The sequence below is a fragment of the Epinephelus lanceolatus genome, chromosome 20, assembly GCF_041903045.1.
Source record: "Epinephelus lanceolatus isolate andai-2023 chromosome 20, ASM4190304v1, whole genome shotgun sequence".
In the NCBI taxonomy this organism is placed as follows: domain Eukaryota; kingdom Metazoa; phylum Chordata; class Actinopteri; order Perciformes; family Serranidae; genus Epinephelus; species Epinephelus lanceolatus.
The window spans coordinates 21,041,205-21,063,865 of NC_135753.1; the positions used below are offsets into that span (position 1 = coordinate 21,041,205).

Consider the following 22,661-nt stretch of genomic DNA (forward strand, 5'->3'; position numbering starts at 1 on the left):
TTCGTGTTGATTTGTAGTTATTTTGTGTCTTTTTTGTTATATTTTTGTCTGTTCAGTTGTTTTGTGTCTATTTGCAGTCATTTTGTGTGTCTCCCATAGTTTTTTCTTTCTAGTCATTTTGTATCTCTGTGATCAGTTTGTGCCACCTTTTAGTTAGTTAGTCATTTTGTGTCTCTTTTTAGTAGTTTCGTATGTCTTGGAACTAGTTTTGTATCTCTTCATGGTCATTTTGTGTTGCTTTGTAGTTATTTTGTGCCTCTTTTTAGCTGTTTTGTTTCTCTTCATAGTTGTTTTGTATCTCTCTGTAGTTATATTTTGTATTTCTAGTCATTTTTTGTCTCTGTTTTGTCTCTGTTCTGTAGTCATTTTGAGTCTATTGTCATCGTTTTGTGTCTCTTTCGAGATACTTTGTAGTTTATTTGTGTCTTAGGCATTTTGAATCTTTGGAGTCATTTTGTGTCTCTGTTTAGTCAATTTGTATGTCTTGGTAGTAGTTTTGTATCTCTCCATAGTCATTTTTTTCCCTTTCTAGTTATTTTGTGTCACTGTGGTCATTTTGTGTTGCTTTGTAGTTATTTTGTATGTCTTGTCTTTGATGTCATTTTGTGTCTCTCTATTTATTTTTGGTCTCTTTAGTCATTTTGTGTGTCTTTTTAGTGGTTTTGTATGTCTGTCTGTAGCCCTGTTTGTAGTCAATTTTAGAGTTTTGTGACTATTTGAAATCATTTGTGTGTCTTTTTAATCATTTTATTACTCTTTGTATTTGTTATGTGTCTCTTTGGGGTCATTTAATTGAATTGCCGACAACAAAATGTTATTCACAAAAAGAAGCTCCCCCTGAGGTCTGGTGGCCCTCAGGCCTGTGCCCAGTAGGCTGGTTGAGTATTTCACTCATGGCTATGACACCTTGTCGAATCAATGATTTAAGCTTCCAACGCATCACAACATGACAGTTGCCAAAGTGACAAATACTGGCAGTTTCCCACTTCAGTAAAGACGCTGGATGCTCTGCTCTGACAGCACAATCCCTCAGTGATAAAACCCTTCTCTGACCATCATTTCCTGCATGATAACACCCACTGTACTTCACACCGCTGGCTTTATGAGACTTTCTGTTGTCTTGGGAGAGCAGCTGATCTCATCCATTTTCGTGTTGTGCAGCCATGACAGCAGATAACAATCCCTCTGCCGTGTGAAGTGAGGGATAAATGTCAGGGTTGGCTCGCACTGCAAACTTGTTCAGGAGAGTGGACAGACAGAAAGGAAACTTGTAGTGATCCAGCCTGAATGGCTCCATCCCCATCTGTATAATTGGTTGAAATGAGCAATGAGGGCCACCTGCTGACTGTGTCATTCAAAGCTCTTTACATGGAAATTGGGCCCAAATGTGTTCAGTGCAGCACAGAGAGACACACACAAACTGAGCATGAGCACAACCATCAGCTCTCCAAAATGTTAAACTCCTAGATGGGAATTAGTCTTAAGTGGTTTAGTGGACACATTTTTAAAAATCATATAAGCTTATCCAGCAATGTCAGTACTTACTTAATCCCCACAATTAAGATGCAAAATGGCCACATAACTGAGATAACAGCTATGCATTATATACTTGCAGAATTAAAATGTGTGTCCTGTGCAGTACTGCCAGTTTAAAGCTGCACTTATAAACATTTCCATGTGCAATGTTAAAGAGGTCATCACTTACAGTGACAAATCTACAAAGAATAATCGCCTAAGTTTCCTTCAGCTCTCGTTTTAGTGTCTTTCTCTACATTGTTTCACTTTCATGGCCCACAGCTTTACTCTGTTGGTTCTGTTTCATCGTTCTCACCGCGTCATTTTCAGCTGCAGCAGGAAGCTTTTTAACTGTTCACTACCTGCTGAGCAGTTCCTGACTGACTAGCTGGTGGACGTAGTGGGACATTTAGCAGCTTAAGAGTCACTGGTATTTCCCTCAGGAGTTGGCGGTGAGCAAAAAAGAGCTGAAAGGAAAATCAATAATCCTGCCAACTGTAGCGTAACAGTAGAAGTGCATTTTGTAAATGAATTCCCACAACATTACAGGTGTGCCCAAAACTTAAAAAAAAAATACTATATTAGGGTGATCTATCTGACCTATGACCTTCAGTTATTTTCTTGGCTCAGCATAGTTGACAAAATGTCACGTTAGGAGCTGGAAAGAGCAAACTGACCTGAACTAAAGAATTCGTTAAAGGAGCTGTTTAAGAACATATCTATGATTCAGAGTCTGGGCCAAGGTTGCCTGTACACGGCTCTCAACATGGTGGTGACTGAGCTGGCAGCTAACAGTGCTAACAACAGCAATAGTGCTGTGCCATTTCATGTCGTTCACAATAATACTGGTTTAATTTTTAATATCGTATGAAAAATTCATATTGTGATACTCCTGATATTTCGACTTGTTCGTATATATTGACTTCATACTGTTACCCCTGGCAACAACAAGCATGGCTGAAAGCGAAATAATGACCAACTCCGTGGCAGTCCCCAAAAGACGAGCAGCTTCAGTAGTGTGGAACAACCTGTGGCGTCCTGAATGTTTTATGAACAGCCCCGGACTTCTCCAACTCTTTTAGCGACTTCCGCTCAGAGGGAACTTCACTCACTCCCAACAGCGCCACAACCCTGGTTCACTCTCTGGTCACTTCCCGCCTGGATTACTGCAATTTCCTTCTCTTTGGTCTCCCCCCACAAACTCCTCCATAAACTTCAACTGGTCCAGAATGTTGCTGCCCGTATCATCACCAGAACACCATCCATCAGTCACATCACCCCCGTTCTACATCAACTCCACTGGCTTCCCATCAAACACCGAATTAACTATAAAATCCTCCATACATTTAAGGCCATCCATAACCTTGCTCCCTCATACCTCTCTGACCATCTACTCATCAATATCCCCACCCAGTCTCTCAGGTCTGCCTCCTCCATCAGCCTGACTGTCCCCCCAGCCTGTCTGTCCACCATGGGGTCCAGAGCCTTCAGCTGCTCTGCCCCTCGTCTCTGGTCGGTGCCTTAGTGGTAGAGCAGGCGCCCCATGTACAAGGCTGTTGCCGCAGCGGCCCGGGTTCGACTCCAGCCTGTGGCCCTTTGCTGCATGTCACTCCTTCTCTCTCTCCCCCCTTCACGCTCATCTGTCCTATCAATTAAAGGCTTAAAAATGCCCGAAAAAATATCTTTAAAAAAAAAAGATGTGTTTTAATTGTATTACCTGTATTTTTTTTATTGTTGTACGGCAACCTTGAGTGCCATGAAAGGTGCCTTATAAATAAAATGTATTATTATTATTATTATTATTGTTATTATTATTATTATTATTAATGTGCGATAGTTATCACAGCATAACAGTCTATAACAAACATTTGTCAGATACACAAGGAAATGTTACTTTTAGTTAGCTGCTAAACACCTCATCTGAGACAATTTCTTAGTGAAATATCAACAGCAGTTATTTAGGAAACTATTTTATTTAGCTAATCTTGGGGATTGACTTTACAACCTTCTCTGCAGTTGTCTCTACTGCCATCCCTTACCATTAAACCTTAAAATAAATATAAGCCTCAAGGTTATTGCTTGTTTTATCTTTCACCGGTTTTCCCAAGAGGCATTAATAGACTTTCATTTTTTCCAACCCATTTTATGTCTATATTTCTTAGGTATTCATGCACAGCGCCGACCTATTGATGATAGCATATCCTCCTACTTCTATACTATGCTCAATGCAGTTAAGGTAACCCAGAAGTGCGTCAACAACCCGCATTGCTGTTCCATAAATCTGTCACACTCTCCTCTCCCTCGGTCTGTCCCCTGTCCCCCACAGACATCTGCACGGTCTGACAGTCAATTATATCACCTCACCTTCAAAAAGCCTCCCTCCACCGCTGCATGGGAGGCAGCAGAGACCCATATCTCTCCCTGATCTTTATCCTCTCCCAGCAGCAGGAATGGTGGAGCTGTCAGCTCGAACCTTCAGTTAACCTCCCTGAAACCCACGAGAGACAACAGCCATCACATCTGCATGGTGAGAGTGGCGTGTTTAATGTGACACACAGTCTCATCATACATGCTGGTTAGTCAGTGGGTTTGACAGCAGTACAAAGTCAATGTACATGTGTGTGAGAAGCTCATCCAGCTGAAACATTGAAAAGATTCATGAACAAATGACAAATGATGACAACAGATCCATTAAGTATGAAACGAAAAAAGCCTCAAGGAAATCTTATTATCTTATACCCATGACATTACAGTGTAAAAGCAGGATCTATTTTGGTCCGTCCGTCCCCCCCCCCCGCCAATAACTGGTCACCAAGTTAGTTCTCCCTCTGGTCTACGCTGCTATGTCAATGAGTGCAGAGGATATTAGTCATGTGCTGGCCTGTAATCAGACCACAACAGGAGGCACACAGGGATTCAGAGAGTAAGATGGCACCTTGATTGTGTCTGGCTAAGTCAGTCCAGTGATCCTTCAGAGGAAAGGCTGAATCAGTCCCTTTCCTATCATTCTGATTTATCTGTCTCCATCCTTTCTTTCAGTCTGCCCGACTCTCTCCCCAAGCACTCGTCTCTTAAGGAGGGCCAGTTTATCACTGGCCAGAGCTTCTCTCAGGGCGCCAAAGAAGGCATGATAGTGGGCTGTGTTGTGGATCATGAGGAGTACTCCGGCCAGCAGCTCATTGGTCACCAGCAGGTGGTGCAGGTACGCCCTCTGGTGGTTCTTACAGCAGTAGCAGCCACACCCCTCCACCAGGGGCCTGAAGTCATCCTGGTACCTGGAAAGAAGTTCATACAAAGTTTAAGTAGGATTCAAGAACAGCCTGCCTAACTGTAAATCAAGTGTTCTTGATTCTGCAAGCACTGCTACTTATGAAACCCTTCAGGGGGTTTTGTTATAGCTGCCACAAACCTCTTGTCTTTGAGATTGATCTCAAAGGATGTCATTTGCATTTGATCATCAAGATTAACTTCTCCATTCTGCTGCATCTCCCCCGCCGTGCCCCGCTCTTCATCCAGCTCCAGTACTGCCAAAGCATACATGCATCTCGTTAATACCAGCACACCCCCAAATCTATTCACACCATGATCTTATCCTTTGGCAGCAAATATGTACCTACACACAGAAACACAGCGCTCAATCAGCCCGCCGGCGAAAATAAAACGGGAACACATACTGTAGCTTGACCCCTTTTAAACACTGCGGTGTCCTATATTCTCTCAGACGTTGTAATATAATTACTTACTGGCTATGTTCTGACAACCGAAGTCTGTTTTACACAGATGGGTGTTCACTGCAAGGTGACTTCACTTCATTTAATGAGTGGAAAAGTAACCAGAGTGGATGAAGAGCTGTGTTTTTATCAAGGAGGAGGGTAACAGAACAATTAAAGACACAAGTGATAAGTATAGTGAGAAAGATGAAAAAGACTGAGGAGGGGAAGAGAAAAGGGACAAAGTGGAAAAATTGATTTAGTACAAACTTAAATGGGTGAAGCAAAGAGCAACAGTGCAACAACAAAGCATAAAAGGAAAATTAGCTTGAGGGGGGGTGATAAGAATATATATAAGGGGCCAAAATGAGGCTTGACCAAAGCTAATAAGAAATAAGAAGTAAAGGACGGAGTGACTTGCGCTTGAAGAGCAATTCTGCTTTACAAAAGCAAAGAGCAGTAATTACAGAAATAGTGAAGTTGAGAAAAGATTGTTTGAAGAGGACTTAAACTGTGTGATTATTGTAAACCTTAATTTTATGCCTTTCAGGCTGTTAAACTCTTTGGATGCTGCACTCAATGGTTGAACATCTAAAGGCCGCAGTGAAAACACAGCCACAAAGAAAATATGCTCTTCGTCTTCATTTTTCTTTTTCATTTGAACAAATGAGCTAGTTTCATTAATTAATTTTTAATTAAATGCATTTAAACATGTGATTTAAAGGTAGCTGGAGTCAGAGGATACAGAGACAGCGGCTACTGCCTCTCTGACAAGCTAGGCTAGTCAGGTTAACAGGACTGGTGTTGCTTTTCGTTCTTCGTCATGATTACGTTAGGGCCTGTGTCCAAAGCATTTTTACTGAGTGCCAGCATCTTTTTTTTTTTGATGTTCCAAATAAGAAGAGATCGTATGTAGCCGCATGTGTCTGCCATGAGAAAAAGCACTGCATCAAGCGTCTTTTCTCAGAGTGCTCCAGGTGTTTTGTGCTGCGGCTCTGCGCACATCTTGTTCAAAAAGGCACTGGTGTCATCACTATCGCTCCTTTAGCTACCGTCTATCCCCAGCTGTATTATATGTAGCTCAGAAACTGTCACAACAAAGGCAGAAAAGCCCATTTGTGGGAGCAGATCAGCCGCACATGTATGTGTATTTATTGTATGCATTGGACACTTGAGTTAAGTGTGTTGTCAACCCTATGTTAAATAAGGGTCACAGTAGCTACCTTGCTAACATTAATGTCAAGATACTGTTGTCATAGAAACAAAAGCCATGTGCCGTGCTTCATTTAAAAAAAAACAAAAACAAAAACAAAAAACATCCATCCATCCATCCATTTTCAACCGCTTATCCGTGGCTGTCGTGGAGGCAACAGGCCAAGCAAAATGAAGATTAAGTGACATATTTTACCAAAATTTCAATTTATATTCATGTATAACAGTACAAAACAACTAATAAACTGTATAAATAACCCAACAGTGAACACAATAAATGCAGGTAATTTGTCTAAAACGAGAGATCTGGATACATTTCAAACTGATTTCTTGTGAATACAGATCAGAGATAAATTTTCCTGATATTTTTAAGAACTTCACATATGATTCTGTATTGTAGTTGTGTTTTTGCTTCTTTTTTTTAATATATATTTTTAACATTCATTTATACTTCTGACAAATTAATTGTGTTCTCCTCCCTGGCGCGTGTAAATTGTTCTATTAGCTCTTTGGTTGTTTTAACTGTTTTAACTTTTCTAATGCAGGACGAGGCTGTTCAGCAGAGAGTGAAGGCTCCGTGAATGTACCTTGTGTTTAGGTCTTCACTGTGCCTTTAACCTGTGAGACTTTTTATGATTTGATGTGTTTGTATCTCGAATAATAATCTAAACTTTAAAAATAACAATGTCATTTAATTTTCTTCACAGCAATGAATGAGACGCTGAGAAAAAGGCCTTCTGTGTATTTTCCTAAAAAGCTTTCTTATACCCTTTAAAATTAAGAAGGCCTCCCGACCCACTGTGAAGCTTTGGCGACCCCTAATGGCCTTTAGGACCCTCAGGTTGGAAACCAGTGGTCTAACAAACTCTATTATTAAGATGCTGGAGCATTAAAACTGTTCTTAACTTGTAAAGTGCTACAGTTTAGTTTGTACCTTATTTCTATTATTTACAAATGCTGTTTATTCCCTAAAAACAACACATTTCTATGACAATAATTTTTCATATTAAGGAAAAACTCTGGTCTTCACTCGACTTCGACTAGAATACGTAGTAACAGCTGTTTGGCTTTTTGGGGCAGTATAGGTGGAGGAAGTGCAGTATCACATGATAATAACTAAGTTCTAAAGATGGAAAAGGAGGAAAACTTTGAGAGGGTGCGAAGGGAAGAAGGAAGGAAGCAGCACAGCGTAGAATATGGACTTCTGTGTCAAGAAGGGCCTTAACTGTGAAGTGAGGGGGTCGACACCCACCCTGTGGGGCCTTGTAATTGGCTGAGAGGGAAATTAGAATTTCTCTTCAGTTTGACACCATCACTGCTCTCACCGCCACTGGACTCCATTAAGCTCCCTGTGCAGAATCGATTAGTGCTGTCTGACGCTAGATGCTGCCGGATACAGAACTTCACTCCTCGCCTGTTAGACGAGTTTCACGCAACTTTTTAATGAAGCACAAAGTCCTCAGCGGGCCGAGTCGCTGTTTTCCCACACCTCTTGTCATAAAACTTCTTAAGCTTTCACCTCGGGACAACAATCAGAACAACGACCCAGACTTAATTGTTACCCTACTGCTAAGAGATACACCATTGATTTCATTTCACCAGCTGAATTCCTTTCTTCCCAATTACTTGAACCGACCTGGGGCTAGAAAATACACACCAGCCACTACACAGAAACAAACAAACATACACATAACTTCAATAGCCATGAGATCCATCTCTGAATATAATGCAAAATAAATTCATCGGCTCATCTGCAGGGAAACTTTTTTTCCTGTTCTTGTTCTCACCAAACTGAAATTTTATGAAGGGTTGTTCATTTGCTGAAGTCATTTAAGTCTGTACACAGAACCATTTAAGTATCGTTAAAGATGGTGTAATTAGAGAAAAATTCTCTCCGCTGGGAGACAAATGATCCCTTTACAGCTGTATAAGTACCACGAATATCTGCAAGTGCTTTCAACTCAACATCACAGACTCCTCCTATAGAACTAACCATAAGCCTGCTTGAGTCATTATTGGGCATCTTTAATTATCTCTGACTCTGTGCCATTAATAACATCAAAGTAATGCCCCTCCTATAATCTACACTGTTCGTGACATCTCTGCATATTTATAACATTAAATATTTCCTCGCTGCTCTTTTATGCAACAGAAATGATGCTGTATAAACTATCATGGTGAGAGGAATCATGTTCCTCACCACCATCTCATTTCATTAAGGTTTCATTTAATCCAAATGCATCTGGCGCGAGAGAGAGAGACCCCCCACCCAAGCTCCCAAATTACATTGTGACATGTCAATTTGCTCCAGGCATATATCGCTCGCTCTTGAATAGAAAGTATGTTTTTTTCAAATGGTTTTCATCTCTTTGGGATAATTTACTTCATCACGCTTTAAAACATTCACTTTGTGGCTTTGGGCAAGGTTGTTTTACCCGAAAAGGTTATTTTGTTTGAGAGCAGAATTGTCTCCTTGTCCTCTTTTAAATGTGGAATTAAACCTTTATGTGCTTTGATTTACATGCTGAATGTTTGGTGATGACAGCTGTCAAAGTTAGTGAGGAAAGGGGCGTCTGTAGCGTAGTGGATAGTGCTGGCGCCCCATGTACAGAGGCATTGCCTCGCTGCAGCGGTCACGGGTGGAGTCCGGCCTGCGACCCTTTGCTGCCTGTCAGTCCCCGCTCTCTCTCTCTGTCCCCCCATTTCACACACTGTCCTATCCATTAAAGGCAAAAGCCCACAAAAAATAATCTAAAAAAAAAAAAAAGTTAGTGCGGAAAAAAAAAACAAAAAAAACAGGAAAGCTGGCCTCTCAGCGCTGCAGAGTATAAAACAATGCATTTGTGATTGTACTCCGTCAGCAGAATAAAGCGACAATGGATTAATGCAAATTAAATGGGAATGTTAGAGCAGCTGAAAGTTAACAAGCTTGATCTGCATCTACTGATATGCTCAATTCATGCTGCAACATCAAACTGAGGCTGCAGTACAAGAGAAAGACAATAGAAGTACAACCATTAATTATAATAATATAAGCAGTTTCATTAATGGAGTTTGGTGCTATTGTTCAGAAAATTATGATACAAGTACCATTAATATAATACCAAAACCAACAGAGTTCTTCATCTCATACCTCTTTTTTCTACCTCATTTGATACCCATTGTGTGAATGGAAGCAAACTCATTGTTGGTAGCCTCTTTGTGTGTGTATGAGAGACAGACAGAGAGAACAAGTGTTGGTTATATGCTGGAGTATGTGTGTGTCTGTGTCCGTTACCTGTGGTGGGATGTCAACATGAAACTGTTTCAGATCATCACAGCACTCTGAACTGCCAAATCCATCAAATACACTGCACTCGACCTCAGCATACCACAGATTGTATAGGTTGTAGCCTCTGCCGTAGTCAGCCAATCACGCGTTGCAATAAATCAAAGAGCGCTCGTGCTGATTGTCTCCAAGCAAAACCATACAAATAGTAAAATAGTAGCTTAAGGCAAGTTAGATTTAAGACTTTTTTTAATGCCATTTGGAAAGAAATTTAAGACCGATTTTTTTTTTTTTTTAAGATTTTTTTTGGGCAGTTTTGCCTTTAATTGATAGGGAAGTCAAATGTAAAAGGGAGGAGAGAGAGAAAGGGAATGACATACAGCAAAGGGCCACAGTCTGGAGTCGAACCCGAGCTGCTGTGGCAACAGCCTTGTACATGGGGCGTCTGCTCTATCCACTAAGCTACCGACGCCCCAAGATCGATTTTAAAATAACCAAAATTGAAGAAATAGATAAGGCAAATTTTAGAATCTGGGAACATAGCACGGAATAGTTCATGTTCAGGCACCACAGTACCTCTGCTTTCTGTGTAGGCGTACACCTGAATGTTGTTCAGAGATGTGTAGCTGCTGAACCTGGTGCTGGTGTCACAGATGGGGGTGGAGGAGATGCGAAGGCAAGGATAGAAACAGAGCCTGCATTGCCTTGGCTTGTACCCAGGGTGTCGACAGGTTCTTAAATTTAAGGTTTTTCAGGACCTTTTCAAGATGATTTTCAACCAAATTTAAGACTGATTTTTGGATGAATCATATTTTCCGTATTCAAGCAGTACAGGTAATTATAAAGGTTAGTAGTATATGGATGGTCCAGTGCAGAGATGGGTTTATGTAGGGATATGATTATTAGAGGTATTCAGGTTAATCCACATTTTTCCAACAGGCATAACATTCTATGGTAGGTTTAAAGATTTGTAATATCAGAAATGCAGCCTTTCACAATGAGGAGCTTGACACATTTTGACAAAAAGTAACTAAAAGATGGATAAATCAAATTAGATCAAATGCGTGTGGCAATTAAGACCTCACAAAACTCAAATTTAAGACCATTTAATGACTTTTAATGCCTAATATTTATAGATTTTAATGTAAGACATTTCAAGACTCTTTAAGGAGCTGCCGACACCCTGCTACTGGTTTGAAACATCCTGAAAAGTCTTGGTTAAATAGCCACTTTTCGTTGAATATGCCCCTCCATGTTGTCCAGTGTGAAATGGCAGCTCACTAGCTCACTTTTAAATTATTGAATTTAATGCCTTTAAAGACGTTTAAAGGATCTGAGGAAACCCTGTGGGTACAAAAAGGATTGAATGCAGGTATCGTTTGACTCGAGAAGTATTATTTCAGTCGATACCTTAAAGATATTGAATAGTGATACCCAGCCTTATTTGGTGCAGAGGCACCACATATATAAATTACTAGATCAATATCTGTCATCACACTAACACACCACTTTCTTTCATTACTTTGGTTTAGCTTTGTCTGAGATAAATGACATCATTTAAAAAACAAAAAGCTGTAACAAAACTATTCTTCATTACAGCTCTTCACCACACCTGCAGGGGGTGCTCTACCTGCCAGCTCTGGGTCCGGGGAGATGTCGAAGCTGAAGCAAAGAGCGCAGCCTCGCTCCGTCACCTGGAACGGGAAGAAACTCTCAAACAGGTCCACGCCGGCCTCCACGCACGCCAGCACCTCATCAGGTCGCCCTACACCCTGCAGCAGTCTGAGAGTCACACACAGCAGATATTAAAAATTAAATAAATCATTAACATTAATGTAACGCATACAAGCATCTGTAAGTAGCAGCATTTCTCTACCCTCTTACAACATAAGCACCCTTGTGTGTTTGTTCTCATCGTGTGCTTCCAGTTAACAGCCTCCCTCTGACTATCTGCCTGCAAGCATCAAGGTCAGGCCCAATTTAGCATGTGGTAATGACTCCACTTCACTTTCCAGTAGTAAGCAGCATCTCCCAACAGCCGGAAATACCAGCAGGGACGGTGGTGTCGCACGGTATATGAGATGAGCCTGTTCACAAGCAAATGAAGCAAAGCTCACAGGCAGCTCCTGGACACAGACTATCACTCCTCTGGGGCTGTCTCTCTCAAACTTAGAGCCACTGCCAGAGCCTCCAGGAGAGGAGCCCTCAAATGGGACGGTCTCTGGTGAAAAGCCTCTGAAACGCTGCAGGCTTGTGTAGTTTGGAGGATTAGCAGCGTCTAGGGAAGGTCTGACCTTTAAACTTTACTCTGAAAGTTTAGTCGGTCTAGTTGGAGACACTACGGCTCTTTTAAGGGCGCATTCAGGGGGGATGCCGAAAAATGTCATACCTCGATTTGGTTCGGTTCACTTTCACACTGCACTATTTAAAGCGGACCAAACTTGCTGGACAACGTCACACAGTTACAACAGCTGTTCGTTTGGGGACGGTATTGCTCGAAACAACCACTGACCAGGAAGAAAAAAAGCATGAGGAAGAATAAAACCCGGCTCATCGATTGGCCAGGACGGAAAACGGAAATCCATCCTCTTCAGCTGGCACCAAACACCAAAATGCACTGCGCTCTACATTACTTCCTCTCTTTGGTTTGCTGGATAGTCCGTTTGTACTTCCCACTGTAAGCGAACCGCACCAGGGTTCACTTGCAAGTGAACCAAGTCCCCAGTTTTCAAGCGGACCAGGGTTTGCTCATTTGGTCAGCACCAGAATTTGAATGAGCGTTCACACCACTCCAAACGAACCAATCTATCCATGGAAGCAGACCAGGGTTCGTTTAAAGCGGACCAAATAGCACCAATGTGAATGCGTCCTTATATCTCCAGAATAAGGATTTTATCATTGTACAATTGTCATTCCACAGGATTAAAACTGGCTAGATAATCTTCAAATTGACTTGTGTTGTCCGACCAACGGTTCAAACCTCAAAGACATTCAAATTATTATGACTTAAAAAAGAGAGAAGCAGCAAATCCTCACATTAAAGAAGCTGGAAGCAGAAAATAACTGTGCGTTCTGCTGGAAAAATGACAAACAATTACCTGATAACTAATCCTGTCAGCTCTAATTCAATTACAAAAGTAAAATGGAAGACAGCATCAAACGCTACTACATACTGTATACTGTTTATAAGTTAGATTATTAAAAATTTGCTAAACTAAGTTTCTGTTTTAGCCATACATTCATATGTTTTAAAATCAATACGAGACTATATCATGCTCTCCTTGCTGTCAGTTATGTGACACTATCACAGGTAAACATCCACATCTAAACCGCACTGTAATCCTTTACGCTGTCACTTATTTTAAATCAATGTCTTTTTTGTTCAAGGTGTCTGTTAGCCAGGACGGTTTCAGCGGTTTCAACTGAAGTTTGACGTTTTCAATTTTAGATTGTAAAAATTACTGTCAGCCAGACAACACAAAACTATTGGAGAACTATAAACGTAACACGGACAGTAGTAAAATGGATAAAGATTAACTGACACTGGTACCATGCTTTAAAGTTGAGATAGTGACTGCTGACAGTGTGTGTGTGTGTGTGTGTGTGTGTGTGTGTGTGTAAGGGGGTACGGCAGAGCTGCTGGGTTTTCACTTGTAATCAATCAAGCAGGATAATTAACTGATTGAGTACGACCCACCAACTGGGCCAGCTCAAGATTCTGAATCACACCATCTTGTACACAGACAACCATAACGTAATCAGTCACTGCACATTAAACTACACTGCTGCAATGGTTTGTTTGTTGTTTACTTAACAAGAACACCAATCAATTTAATAAAAATTGTATTGTATAAAATTGTTTATATGAATGGCTGGTTGCTCTTTAGCAGTTTAAACCTTGTCTAGTTTCAGTCTCCAACATGAGGATTTTCTGCTTATTTTCTGTTTAATATCATTGTAAATTAAATATATTTAGATATCGGAAGTTAGTCGGACATCACTTTGGACACTTTCACTATATTCTGGCGCTTTAAGATAAGCACTTAATTGAGGAAATAATCAATTACTGTGTTTCGCCAAGGATATTTTCCAGCAGCAGTGTGTCTACTGAGACAAGAAGGGCTTCAGGCACATTTTTGTTCTAAGATGTAAGTGTCAAATTATGTTTCATAAAATGCATCTCATACCTAGTATGCTGTTACATGTATTCTCCTGTACGTGGGGGCAGATGTAACAGTTGACATCTTGTGTTTAAATTAATGGAGTAACATTACTTGTAAAATCAGTTGATGACGGTTAGAACACAGATACAAGATTCCTACATAAAACTGTTTCCAAATAGTTCAAGCGGTTTTTGAGGACTTTAAGGCCAGTAGTAGGGTTGGGTTGGTTCTCGGTAATACCAATTCGGTCCGGTACTCCGTCTTGGACCGGGTTTTATTTTTTGAGACCGACCGGACCGCATACTCGGGCAGAACGTACGCGGAGCGCCTGATAAAAGTGGACGTCCGCAAGCCCTGTGTGCGCAAAGCACGACCGCGCGGACTCCGCTCCTCACACCAGTGTCACACAAAAGACTGTTTGGCATGTATTTTTCACATCGCGGGGAAGTTTCACAGACATTTTTACACGTAGTCCACTCCGCTTATAGTACGCCCGAGTCTGTGAGCACCTCTTCACCAAGCGCACAGCAAGCAGGAGAGAGAGAGGGGGGTGGGGCGGGGACTGAGCTAGGAGGTGCGAGTGCGCATGCGCCTCTACTTGAGCCTGGAGTTTGTTTAATAGTGACGGGGAGTCGATAATGGCGGACAATTTAGTCTCGACGAAATCAAAGAATGTGCCACTATGGTAACACTTTGGCTTTGAGCCAGATGAAGGAGGCAACCCTTGTTTGCACTAATTGAGTAAGCTGCAAAATGTATTTGTAAGGAATAAAAGAAACAACTTGTTACTGTCACTCTGTTGTGATGATCGGCTTTCCAACTGTTGAGAACAAATATCTGTCGAAAAGGATCGGCAGCCGAGAACTGTGGACATGAGTAGCAAGATTCTGGGGGTACAGCAGACCACACTCTCTGATCTGTACACCAGACAGGTGAGGAGGAAGGCTAAATGCATCCTGTCGGATGCCAGCCACCCTGTTCACTGAATTTCAGACTTTTCCCTCTGGCTCCAGGTTTAGGTTCCCACCTGTTAAAGGAAATGGCCACTTTAGAATGAAAATACATAGAGTACTTACTGACCCTCATGCCGACAAGAAGTCCAGTGTAGTTTTTTAATCCACAAAACTCGTTCGGGGTATCGAAGGTTAACAGCTAGGCGGAATAACAGCTACACTTGAAGTGCATGGAACCCACATTTTGAAAATGTAATAAAATTCTGCTAATGCATTTCAAAAGCGTCAGAACGGCTCGTCCGTCGTAATCCAAGTGCCCTGAAGCCGCTGCATGCAAAATTGACTTGAAAAGACGTAATTTACTCCACTTTTATAGCATAATTTCTCACCGTGGTCAGTTAGCCTGCCCTGCAGGAGTGATGTGTTTACATGGCAACTTGTGTGAGACTCGAGAACTAGCACCACCACTAGCCATCAGCTAGTCTCGCGTTTTGTCTCGTTTTGTGCCTAAACCCAACCAAACATTCGCCACAGCGCTGTTACGTAGTATCCGCTACATAGCAATGTGCAAACGTAACGTAAATGTTGTTTGCAAAAATGTACAATGCCAACATTTAGTCTGTTTCTACGCTGATGATTAACTACAAAGCATGTTTTTATGTTACATATGTCTGACTGATGCCAAGATAATACATAACATAGAGGGAACTGTTTGTCTCTGCGCCTCTTTTTGTTTGGCTTCGGCTGATTTACTGTTTTCAGTGACTACTTTCCAAATAAACACTGTGGAAGAGTGTCTACCCTCTTTTACACTGCCTGTTCAAGGCGAGAGTATCACGCTATTATTCCACCTTGATGTTCTTCATGGTACGACAGAAGAATGGGGAGTTGTCTTGCCTTTAAGCTGGCATTGGATGTGGTAACAGTGCCAATTTGACATCTGTGTAAAAGGGACAGCTGGCAGGATGGGACCATGGACAGGACGGGTGTAACGTTTCCCGACCCACCGCCAGGAGATTTAAAAAGCGGCTACAGGCAGTTGGAGCTAACTCAAAAAAAGACAAACAGTGGCTGAAAATGTCAGCAAATTGGAATAACAATAAGGTCCGGGAGCTCCTTAAAGCTCTCTAAAGAAGGGACTTCATAGCAGCCCTACCACTCAATCTCTGTGTATAAAGGGCTTATGAGTAGTGAGAAAAAAAATCTCCCCTTACAACTGTAATCAATAAACACATTTCTGACACAAGCTGTCACAAGCTGACCTGGGTTTGTCCTCTGGCAGCTCCTTGGTCACAGCAGTGATGAGCTGCGTCCTCAGGGTCTGGTCCATGGAGCCCGTCTGAAGTCCGTCCAGGCAGAATCCTGCCACAGGCCTCTTGGCTGTCTCCCTGGCTGAGCGCACCCTCTCGTCCAGGATATCTCCTCCCTCCACCACCCCAAATACCTCCACTCCCTCCAACTCCTGGCAAAGACAGAGAGTTTGGTAATGAAACAGCTGACAGCAGGAAACCATTAAAGACAGAAAGGAGGGCGAGAAATAGAAGAAGAAAGAGATCAAATGTAGACTGAAACCCATCAGAACATAGATCTTTTTCTAAGCACACGTGGTGTGTGATCAGGTATGCTCTCATTATTCTCACTGGAGCCCATCTGGGTTTTGATGACTCCTTGTAGTTGACTGCACATACAGAGGAGGAAAGATGCAGCTCTGTAGCAATCAAGCAGCTCATTTAAAGTTGATCTAGACTTACCTGCAGTACACTGTTGGTTGTTTTTGCTTCACATTATTTTACACTTACACATTTAATGTTCCGAGGTAAATTAGGTTTGCAGCCAGGCAATAAAATACTCAGACAAGCACATCTACAAGACAAACAGGCGGCGAAATGTACACACAATACTGAAAAAGGGCACTTTCAGATTAATGCAACCAAAATAAAATACAATAAACTACTTCCCATTTTCTAGGACTAAAGCAATACAGTTTGAAAACACATTATCTTCTCTAAAGTCAAGCTGAGTTAAGGTGCTGTGTGTGTCTGTATACGCTCTCCTGCACCTCTTTGTATGGATCAGCTTCACTCTGTTCTCTCTGTCATGAAATGAGGTAACGTTTCGCTGCTTATAAAAGAAAGAAGAACAGTTTGTTTTATTATTCATGCTCGATGCTGAGCCCTTACACACCTACTGATAACATATGTTCCGACTCTGATAATGTATTCCACCTAATCTCTCTGTGTTTCCAGCCGCAGCACAGCGGCCCTTGCGACAACACAAACACTGAACATCAATCCTTGTCCTGTGTGCTTGTGCTGTGCATGACTAATTCACAAATGTAATAGAACAGCGGTGTTTAGATTGCTGCTTGTGTGTCTGTACCTGTGCTTTCTGGTGAACCAGCAGACACTCATCCAAGTGGGCAAGAGTTCGATCCACAGACTTTCGAACCCTTTTGCGAGAGGTGTTGTTCTGCCACGTCTCTCCGTCTGCCATGCTCTGGTACCAGTCTGGCTGCACGGTCTTCTGGAGAGCCATGAACTTGGCCACAGTCAGCTCTATCCGTCCCCCGCTGCCCCAAACTGACACCGTCTAATAACAACCCACAGAAGGCACTTTTATGAGGAAAGATGCTCGAGATTAAACAGCAACTTTGGTGAAATAAACCTCTCTTTGAAGAGTTCAGCATCTTGGAAAAATCGCTTATTCGTTTTCCTGCCAAGAGTTAGATGAGAAGATCGATACCAACCTTACAGATGGTTAGTTGTAAAAATACACAACAATATCAGCACATTACAGGTATCAGCAGTCAAAGGCTTTAAAATAAAACATCGCCTTGGCCCAAAGAGAACATTCGTTAATGTGTTAATTCCACTACAGGAGAGACTTGATGTTCTCTGAAATTAGGTTTAAAAAAAATATGTGGATATATCGGTATCAGTATCGGCAATCGGCCAGAATTAGCTGGAAAATATCGGCATGTCAGATACTGGCAAAAATCCAATATCATGCATCCCTAGTTAGCTTAGCTTAGCATAAAGACTGGAAACAGGAGTATACAACTAACCTGGCTCTGTCTCTGTCTCAAGGTAACAAAATCCACTTTCCAGCAATCTAAAGCTTGCTAATTACCAAAAACGACAGTGTGGTTAAACATAGGGTTTGTATGTTAAGTGTGGATAGCTCTAAGTCATACTCCACACTGGTTGCCGAGCAACTGCTACCTGTAAAGAAACAGACACTAATCCATACTAAAACTACATCATCTTCACACCTTGAGTCGCAGATGTGATGGTTGGAGGATTTTGCTGCCTTAAGACAGAACAAGGCAAGCTGCTTCCCCGTTTTCCAGGCTTTATGCTAAGCTAACAGGCTGATGGCTCCAGCTACGTATTTAGTGCACAGATATCAAAGTGGTATTGATCTTCCAATCTAACTCTCAGCATGAAAGAGAATACGTGTATTTCCAAAAATGTGGAACCTATTTCTTTGAGCAGAAGCTTAATCTCACCTTGTTAGTAGTGTAACCTGTGGGGCAGGGGGTCGCAGGGTCGTGAAGCGAGCAGTACAACACAGTATCGTGAAGACCTGCAAAAAAAGCACAAAATGAAAATCAATGCTTATCACTCACAGGGGACAGAATCAGAGGGTTAAAGTCAGCATAGGCCGAGCACAAAGCGAGGTGACGGAGTGAGATGCTTCATTACTGCATGTTAATGTGACGGCTCAGAGGCGGCAGAGAGGAATGAGGTGCGGCCTTATCAGCAAACCCAGCTGCAGCAGAAGATCAAAAGGTGGGAAAACAAAAAGGCTGAACAGCAGCAAATGCTGTTAATATTTCTAATTATTCAATTTCTAATTATTCAATCACTGCTCTTCCTTTCTGGGACTGAAGAGACAGCACAGTAGTAATCCCCTGACAGTTTACGGCAAGCGACGCTACAATGATTACATTTCTAATTTTAAATTTTGTTGCTTGAGGCAGGGTAAGGCTTAACACCACAGCTACTGTTTTACAGCAAAGCTGAATGGTGTCACTCTTCTGGGGCATTCATATAAATATTACTCAGAGCGGCACCATGCTTTGGTCAAGCTCATGGAGCTAATCAGCTTTTCAATGCTGAACTCAACTGTATATTTAGAGGCAATTTTCTCCATTCTTTTCAATCTAGTCAGTGCAAATAATGTTCATACACCCCGAGCTCTTAAGAGTAAATTTGTGCATCAAGTATGCATGACATTTACATCAATCAACAAGTCACACCACTGAAGGATTTTGAGCCTAGCAGGCGTTCTTCTAATGTTTTTGCTATTTCAAATATGACTAATGTAGAGAGCTAAATAACAATAACAGTGGGGCACAACAGCACCAAGGTTAATTCAAAACAGCTGAACAAACAGTCCTTTGCTCCTCAGCCTCCTAATCTTTGTCAGAGAGATGACTTTACTTGTTGTTTTGACAGCTTTAGAGACTGATGTGTTTTAGATGACAACCAAAACTCCTTCAGTCAAAGGACGGACATAGTCTAAACACAGTACAGTTCAAATGCAACGCTTTTCAGCAGAGACAGACTGATTGCTCCTTTAAAGGGGAGGAAAAAAAGACAACTTTGAGGAAGATATTTACACTCACAACCTCTTTAAAGATCTGTTAATGCTCATTTCAAACCATCTCACGCATGCTGCTTCAAAGTCCAAAGGAATGGAACAGTGACTGGGTGAACCATGTGGTGAGTTGTTTTTATCATTTTTTTCCCAGGTCGAGAAGAAACGTCAAATCTTAGCAGAAAATGCCATTACACTATTTGAATTAACACACTTTGCTTAAAACAGCAGTTCAGCACTGACTGGCCACTGTTGTAATGATGTATGCTGTTACCAGGGCTGCACAATTAATCAAAATCGCAATATGCTCAAGTGCAACATCCAACTCGCAGGAGCTGCAATTTTTCAATAAAGGTAAAATGTGTTACAACATAACATCATAAATGAAGAGACAGAGATGCTCCAGGCTACAAATCATATTGCAGACATAAGGGAACATGCTTGTTTGGTACAAAAAAAATCACATCATCCTCATTTTAATCTTTTTTGTGTGTGTGAAGAAAAAAAACAAACATTCCCATTAAAATCAGAATTCAAATTGCAATATCTGTCAAAATAATTGCAATATGATTTCTTTTTGCATATCATGCGATCCTAGGTGCTACAATATTTTTCTAATATCTGGTCCAATGTTTTGACCAATAACAAGTACCAGATCTGCAAATTAGTAACACCTCTCCATATTATTTTTGCAGTTGACTGCCTTTACCTGCACATATAAAGTAATATCAACTATTTAGTACAAATCAGTTTCCATACATAAAACGTTTTAACGCTGCTGTATATACACTGAACAAAAATATAAACGCAACACTTTTGTTTTTGCTCCCATTTTTCATGAGCTGAACTCAAAGATCTAAAACATTTTCTATAAACACAAAAGACCATTTGTCCATTTGTGTTGCAAATGGGCAAGAGATAAGTTTGAAATAATGAATTTACTGTGTTTTTACCATATGCATGTTTTTTTCTAAACTAGCATCAAAAGTGCTGTAAGTGATATAGTGATATCTACCTTATATCTATATTGTTACTGTTTGCAGATCTGCCGACTGTGTTTATTTGTTTACCTTTTTTTTTTAACACTTCCGGTGTTCCGAGGGCAACCCCTGTATTCGACGTCACAACGCTATGAACTGTGGGTAATTTCCTTACCGTAAGTCTGCAGCGATGTTGACCTACGGTAAAATGTTCAGTTTTATCACACAGCACAATGCCACAGATGTCGCAAGTTTTGAGGGAGCATGCAATTGGCATGCTGACTGCAGGAATGTCCACCAGAGCTGTTGCCCGTGAATTGAATGTTCATTTCTCTACCATAAGTCGTCTCCAAAGGCGTTTCAGACAATTTGGCAGTACATCCAACTGGCCTCACAACCGCAGACCACATGTAACCACACCAGCACAGGACCTCCACATCCAGCATGTTCACCTCCAAGATCGTCTGAGACCAGCCACCCGGACAGCTGCTGCAACAATCGGTTTGCATAACCAAAGAATTTCTGCACAAACTGTCAGAAACCGTCTCAGGGAAGCTCATCTGCATGCTCGTCGTCCTCATCGGGGTCTCGACCTGACTGCAGTTCGTCGTCGTAACCAACTTGAGTGGGCAAATGCTCACATTCGATGGCATCTGGCACATTGGAGAGGTGTTCTCTTCATGGATGAATCCCAGTTTTCACTGTTCAGGGCAGATGGTAGACAGCGTGTGGGGCGTTGTGTGGGTGAGCGGTTTGCTGATGTCAACGTTGTGGATTGAGTGGCCCATGGTGGCGGTGGGGTTATGGAGGAGTGGACCACAATCAACAACCTGATCAACTCTATGCGAAGGAGATGTGTTGCACTGCGTGAGGCAAATGGTGGTCACACCAGATACTGACTGGTTTTCTGACCCCCCCAGACCCCCCCCAATAAAGCAAAACTGCACATTTCAGGCCTTTTATTGTGGCCAGCCTAAGGCACACCTGTGCAATAATCATGCTGTCTAATCAGCATCTTGATATGCCACACCTGTGAGGTGGAATGGATTATCTCGGCAGAGGAGAGCACTAACACAGATTAGACAGATTTGTGAACAATATTACAATATTTGTGAGATTTGTGTCTATAGCAAATGTTTTAGATCTTTGAGTTCAGCTTATGAAAAATGGGAGCAAAAACAAAAGTGTTGCGTTTATATTTTTGTTCAGTGTATTTAAGATGCATGGTCAGTTTGGTGCCATTACTAGATAGCTGTAAATAATGCTGTACTGCATTATTATGAATACAACTCTTCATGATTTCCTGTTTGTTAAAAGCTGATGATGGATTACCTCTTTATAAATACATCTGAATACACTGGGTGTCATGAGAATTTATGTCTAATCAATACTGTCCCAATTTATCCTCTTCACTTTTCTCCTGTTCTTTGGAATATAAGCGGTACTGAGGGAGGAGAGAGCAAGAATAAAAATGTGATGTATCAAAAGTACCTGCAAACTTCCTGAATCCATCCTTAAACTCCTCCAACACTTCCTGGTGCTCTGCTCTTGAGAGAGAGGAAAATAGTTATATTGCAGAGTTTGGTATGTGTGCATGCGTGTGTGTGTGTGCGTGTGATGAGTATATCTTACAGATTGGAGAGGGTGACCTGGGTGACAGAGGGGAGGTTGCTCAGGGTGTGCAGTGTGTCCTGGGTGAGGTGGGGCACTGTGCCTAAATGTGTGTGCAGCAGACACCCCGGGACTTTCAAAGAGTGCTGTCCAGTCCTGCCGAGCCCCTTCAGGACACCCAGCCGACTGCTTCCCTGAACCACACGGCACAGCTCCAGCTTCATCCTACTGCAAGACATACGAGCTGCAGTCGCTTCTAAAAGATCCACTAATCTACACTAACGCACAGACACCTAAACCACAACGAGTTTGAATGACAGCGATGCCGGTTAGCTACCGTTAGCAACACACACGTGAAGTAGCCACGTAGCTAGCTAGCTTAACCACTCACGTGTTACGGCTTTAAACAGGTTTCCGGCGAGTTGAGATGCTTATTCCTCTTAAAGTATGTCAAATAAACCTACGCACTTACAGCTGTGCTTGTTTGAATGATCTAAATATTACTTCAAGAGCATCTTTCATTCGCTTACCAACAACACTCACTGCCTGACAGGAACTACAAGTCGACGAAATATGTCGTCATCACCGGCCGCGGTGGTACTTTGACAACTCCAATTTGCGTGTAAAATGTAATAAAATTTTGAAGT

At 41.8% G+C, this 22,661-nt stretch overlaps 1 protein-coding gene across 2 annotated transcripts; it reads right to left on the minus strand.

Annotated features, from left to right (window-relative positions):
• Nucleotides 1–4,040: 4,040 nt before the first annotated feature.
• On the minus strand, nt 4,041–22,584 carry qtrt2 (queuine tRNA-ribosyltransferase accessory subunit 2). 2 transcript variants are annotated; one of them, XM_033639502.2, is made up of 8 exons: nt 22,036–22,584; nt 21,895–21,950; nt 18,330–18,406; nt 17,201–17,410; nt 16,084–16,283; nt 11,336–11,487; nt 4,925–5,039; nt 4,041–4,790 (listed from the first exon to the last, which is right to left on the minus strand). In XM_033639502.2, exons 1-8 carry the CDS (start codon nt 22,251–22,253, stop codon nt 4,529–4,531), a joined length of 1,290 nt encoding a protein of 429 aa, XP_033495393.1. In that variant the 5' UTR covers nt 22,254–22,584; the 3' UTR covers nt 4,041–4,528. The 2 variants fall into 2 exon arrangements, with proteins under 2 accessions (XP_033495393.1, XP_033495391.1); XM_033639500.2 differs by having other exon boundaries at nt 11,318–11,487; nt 22,036–22,572.
• Nucleotides 22,585–22,661: the final 77 nt, after the last annotated feature.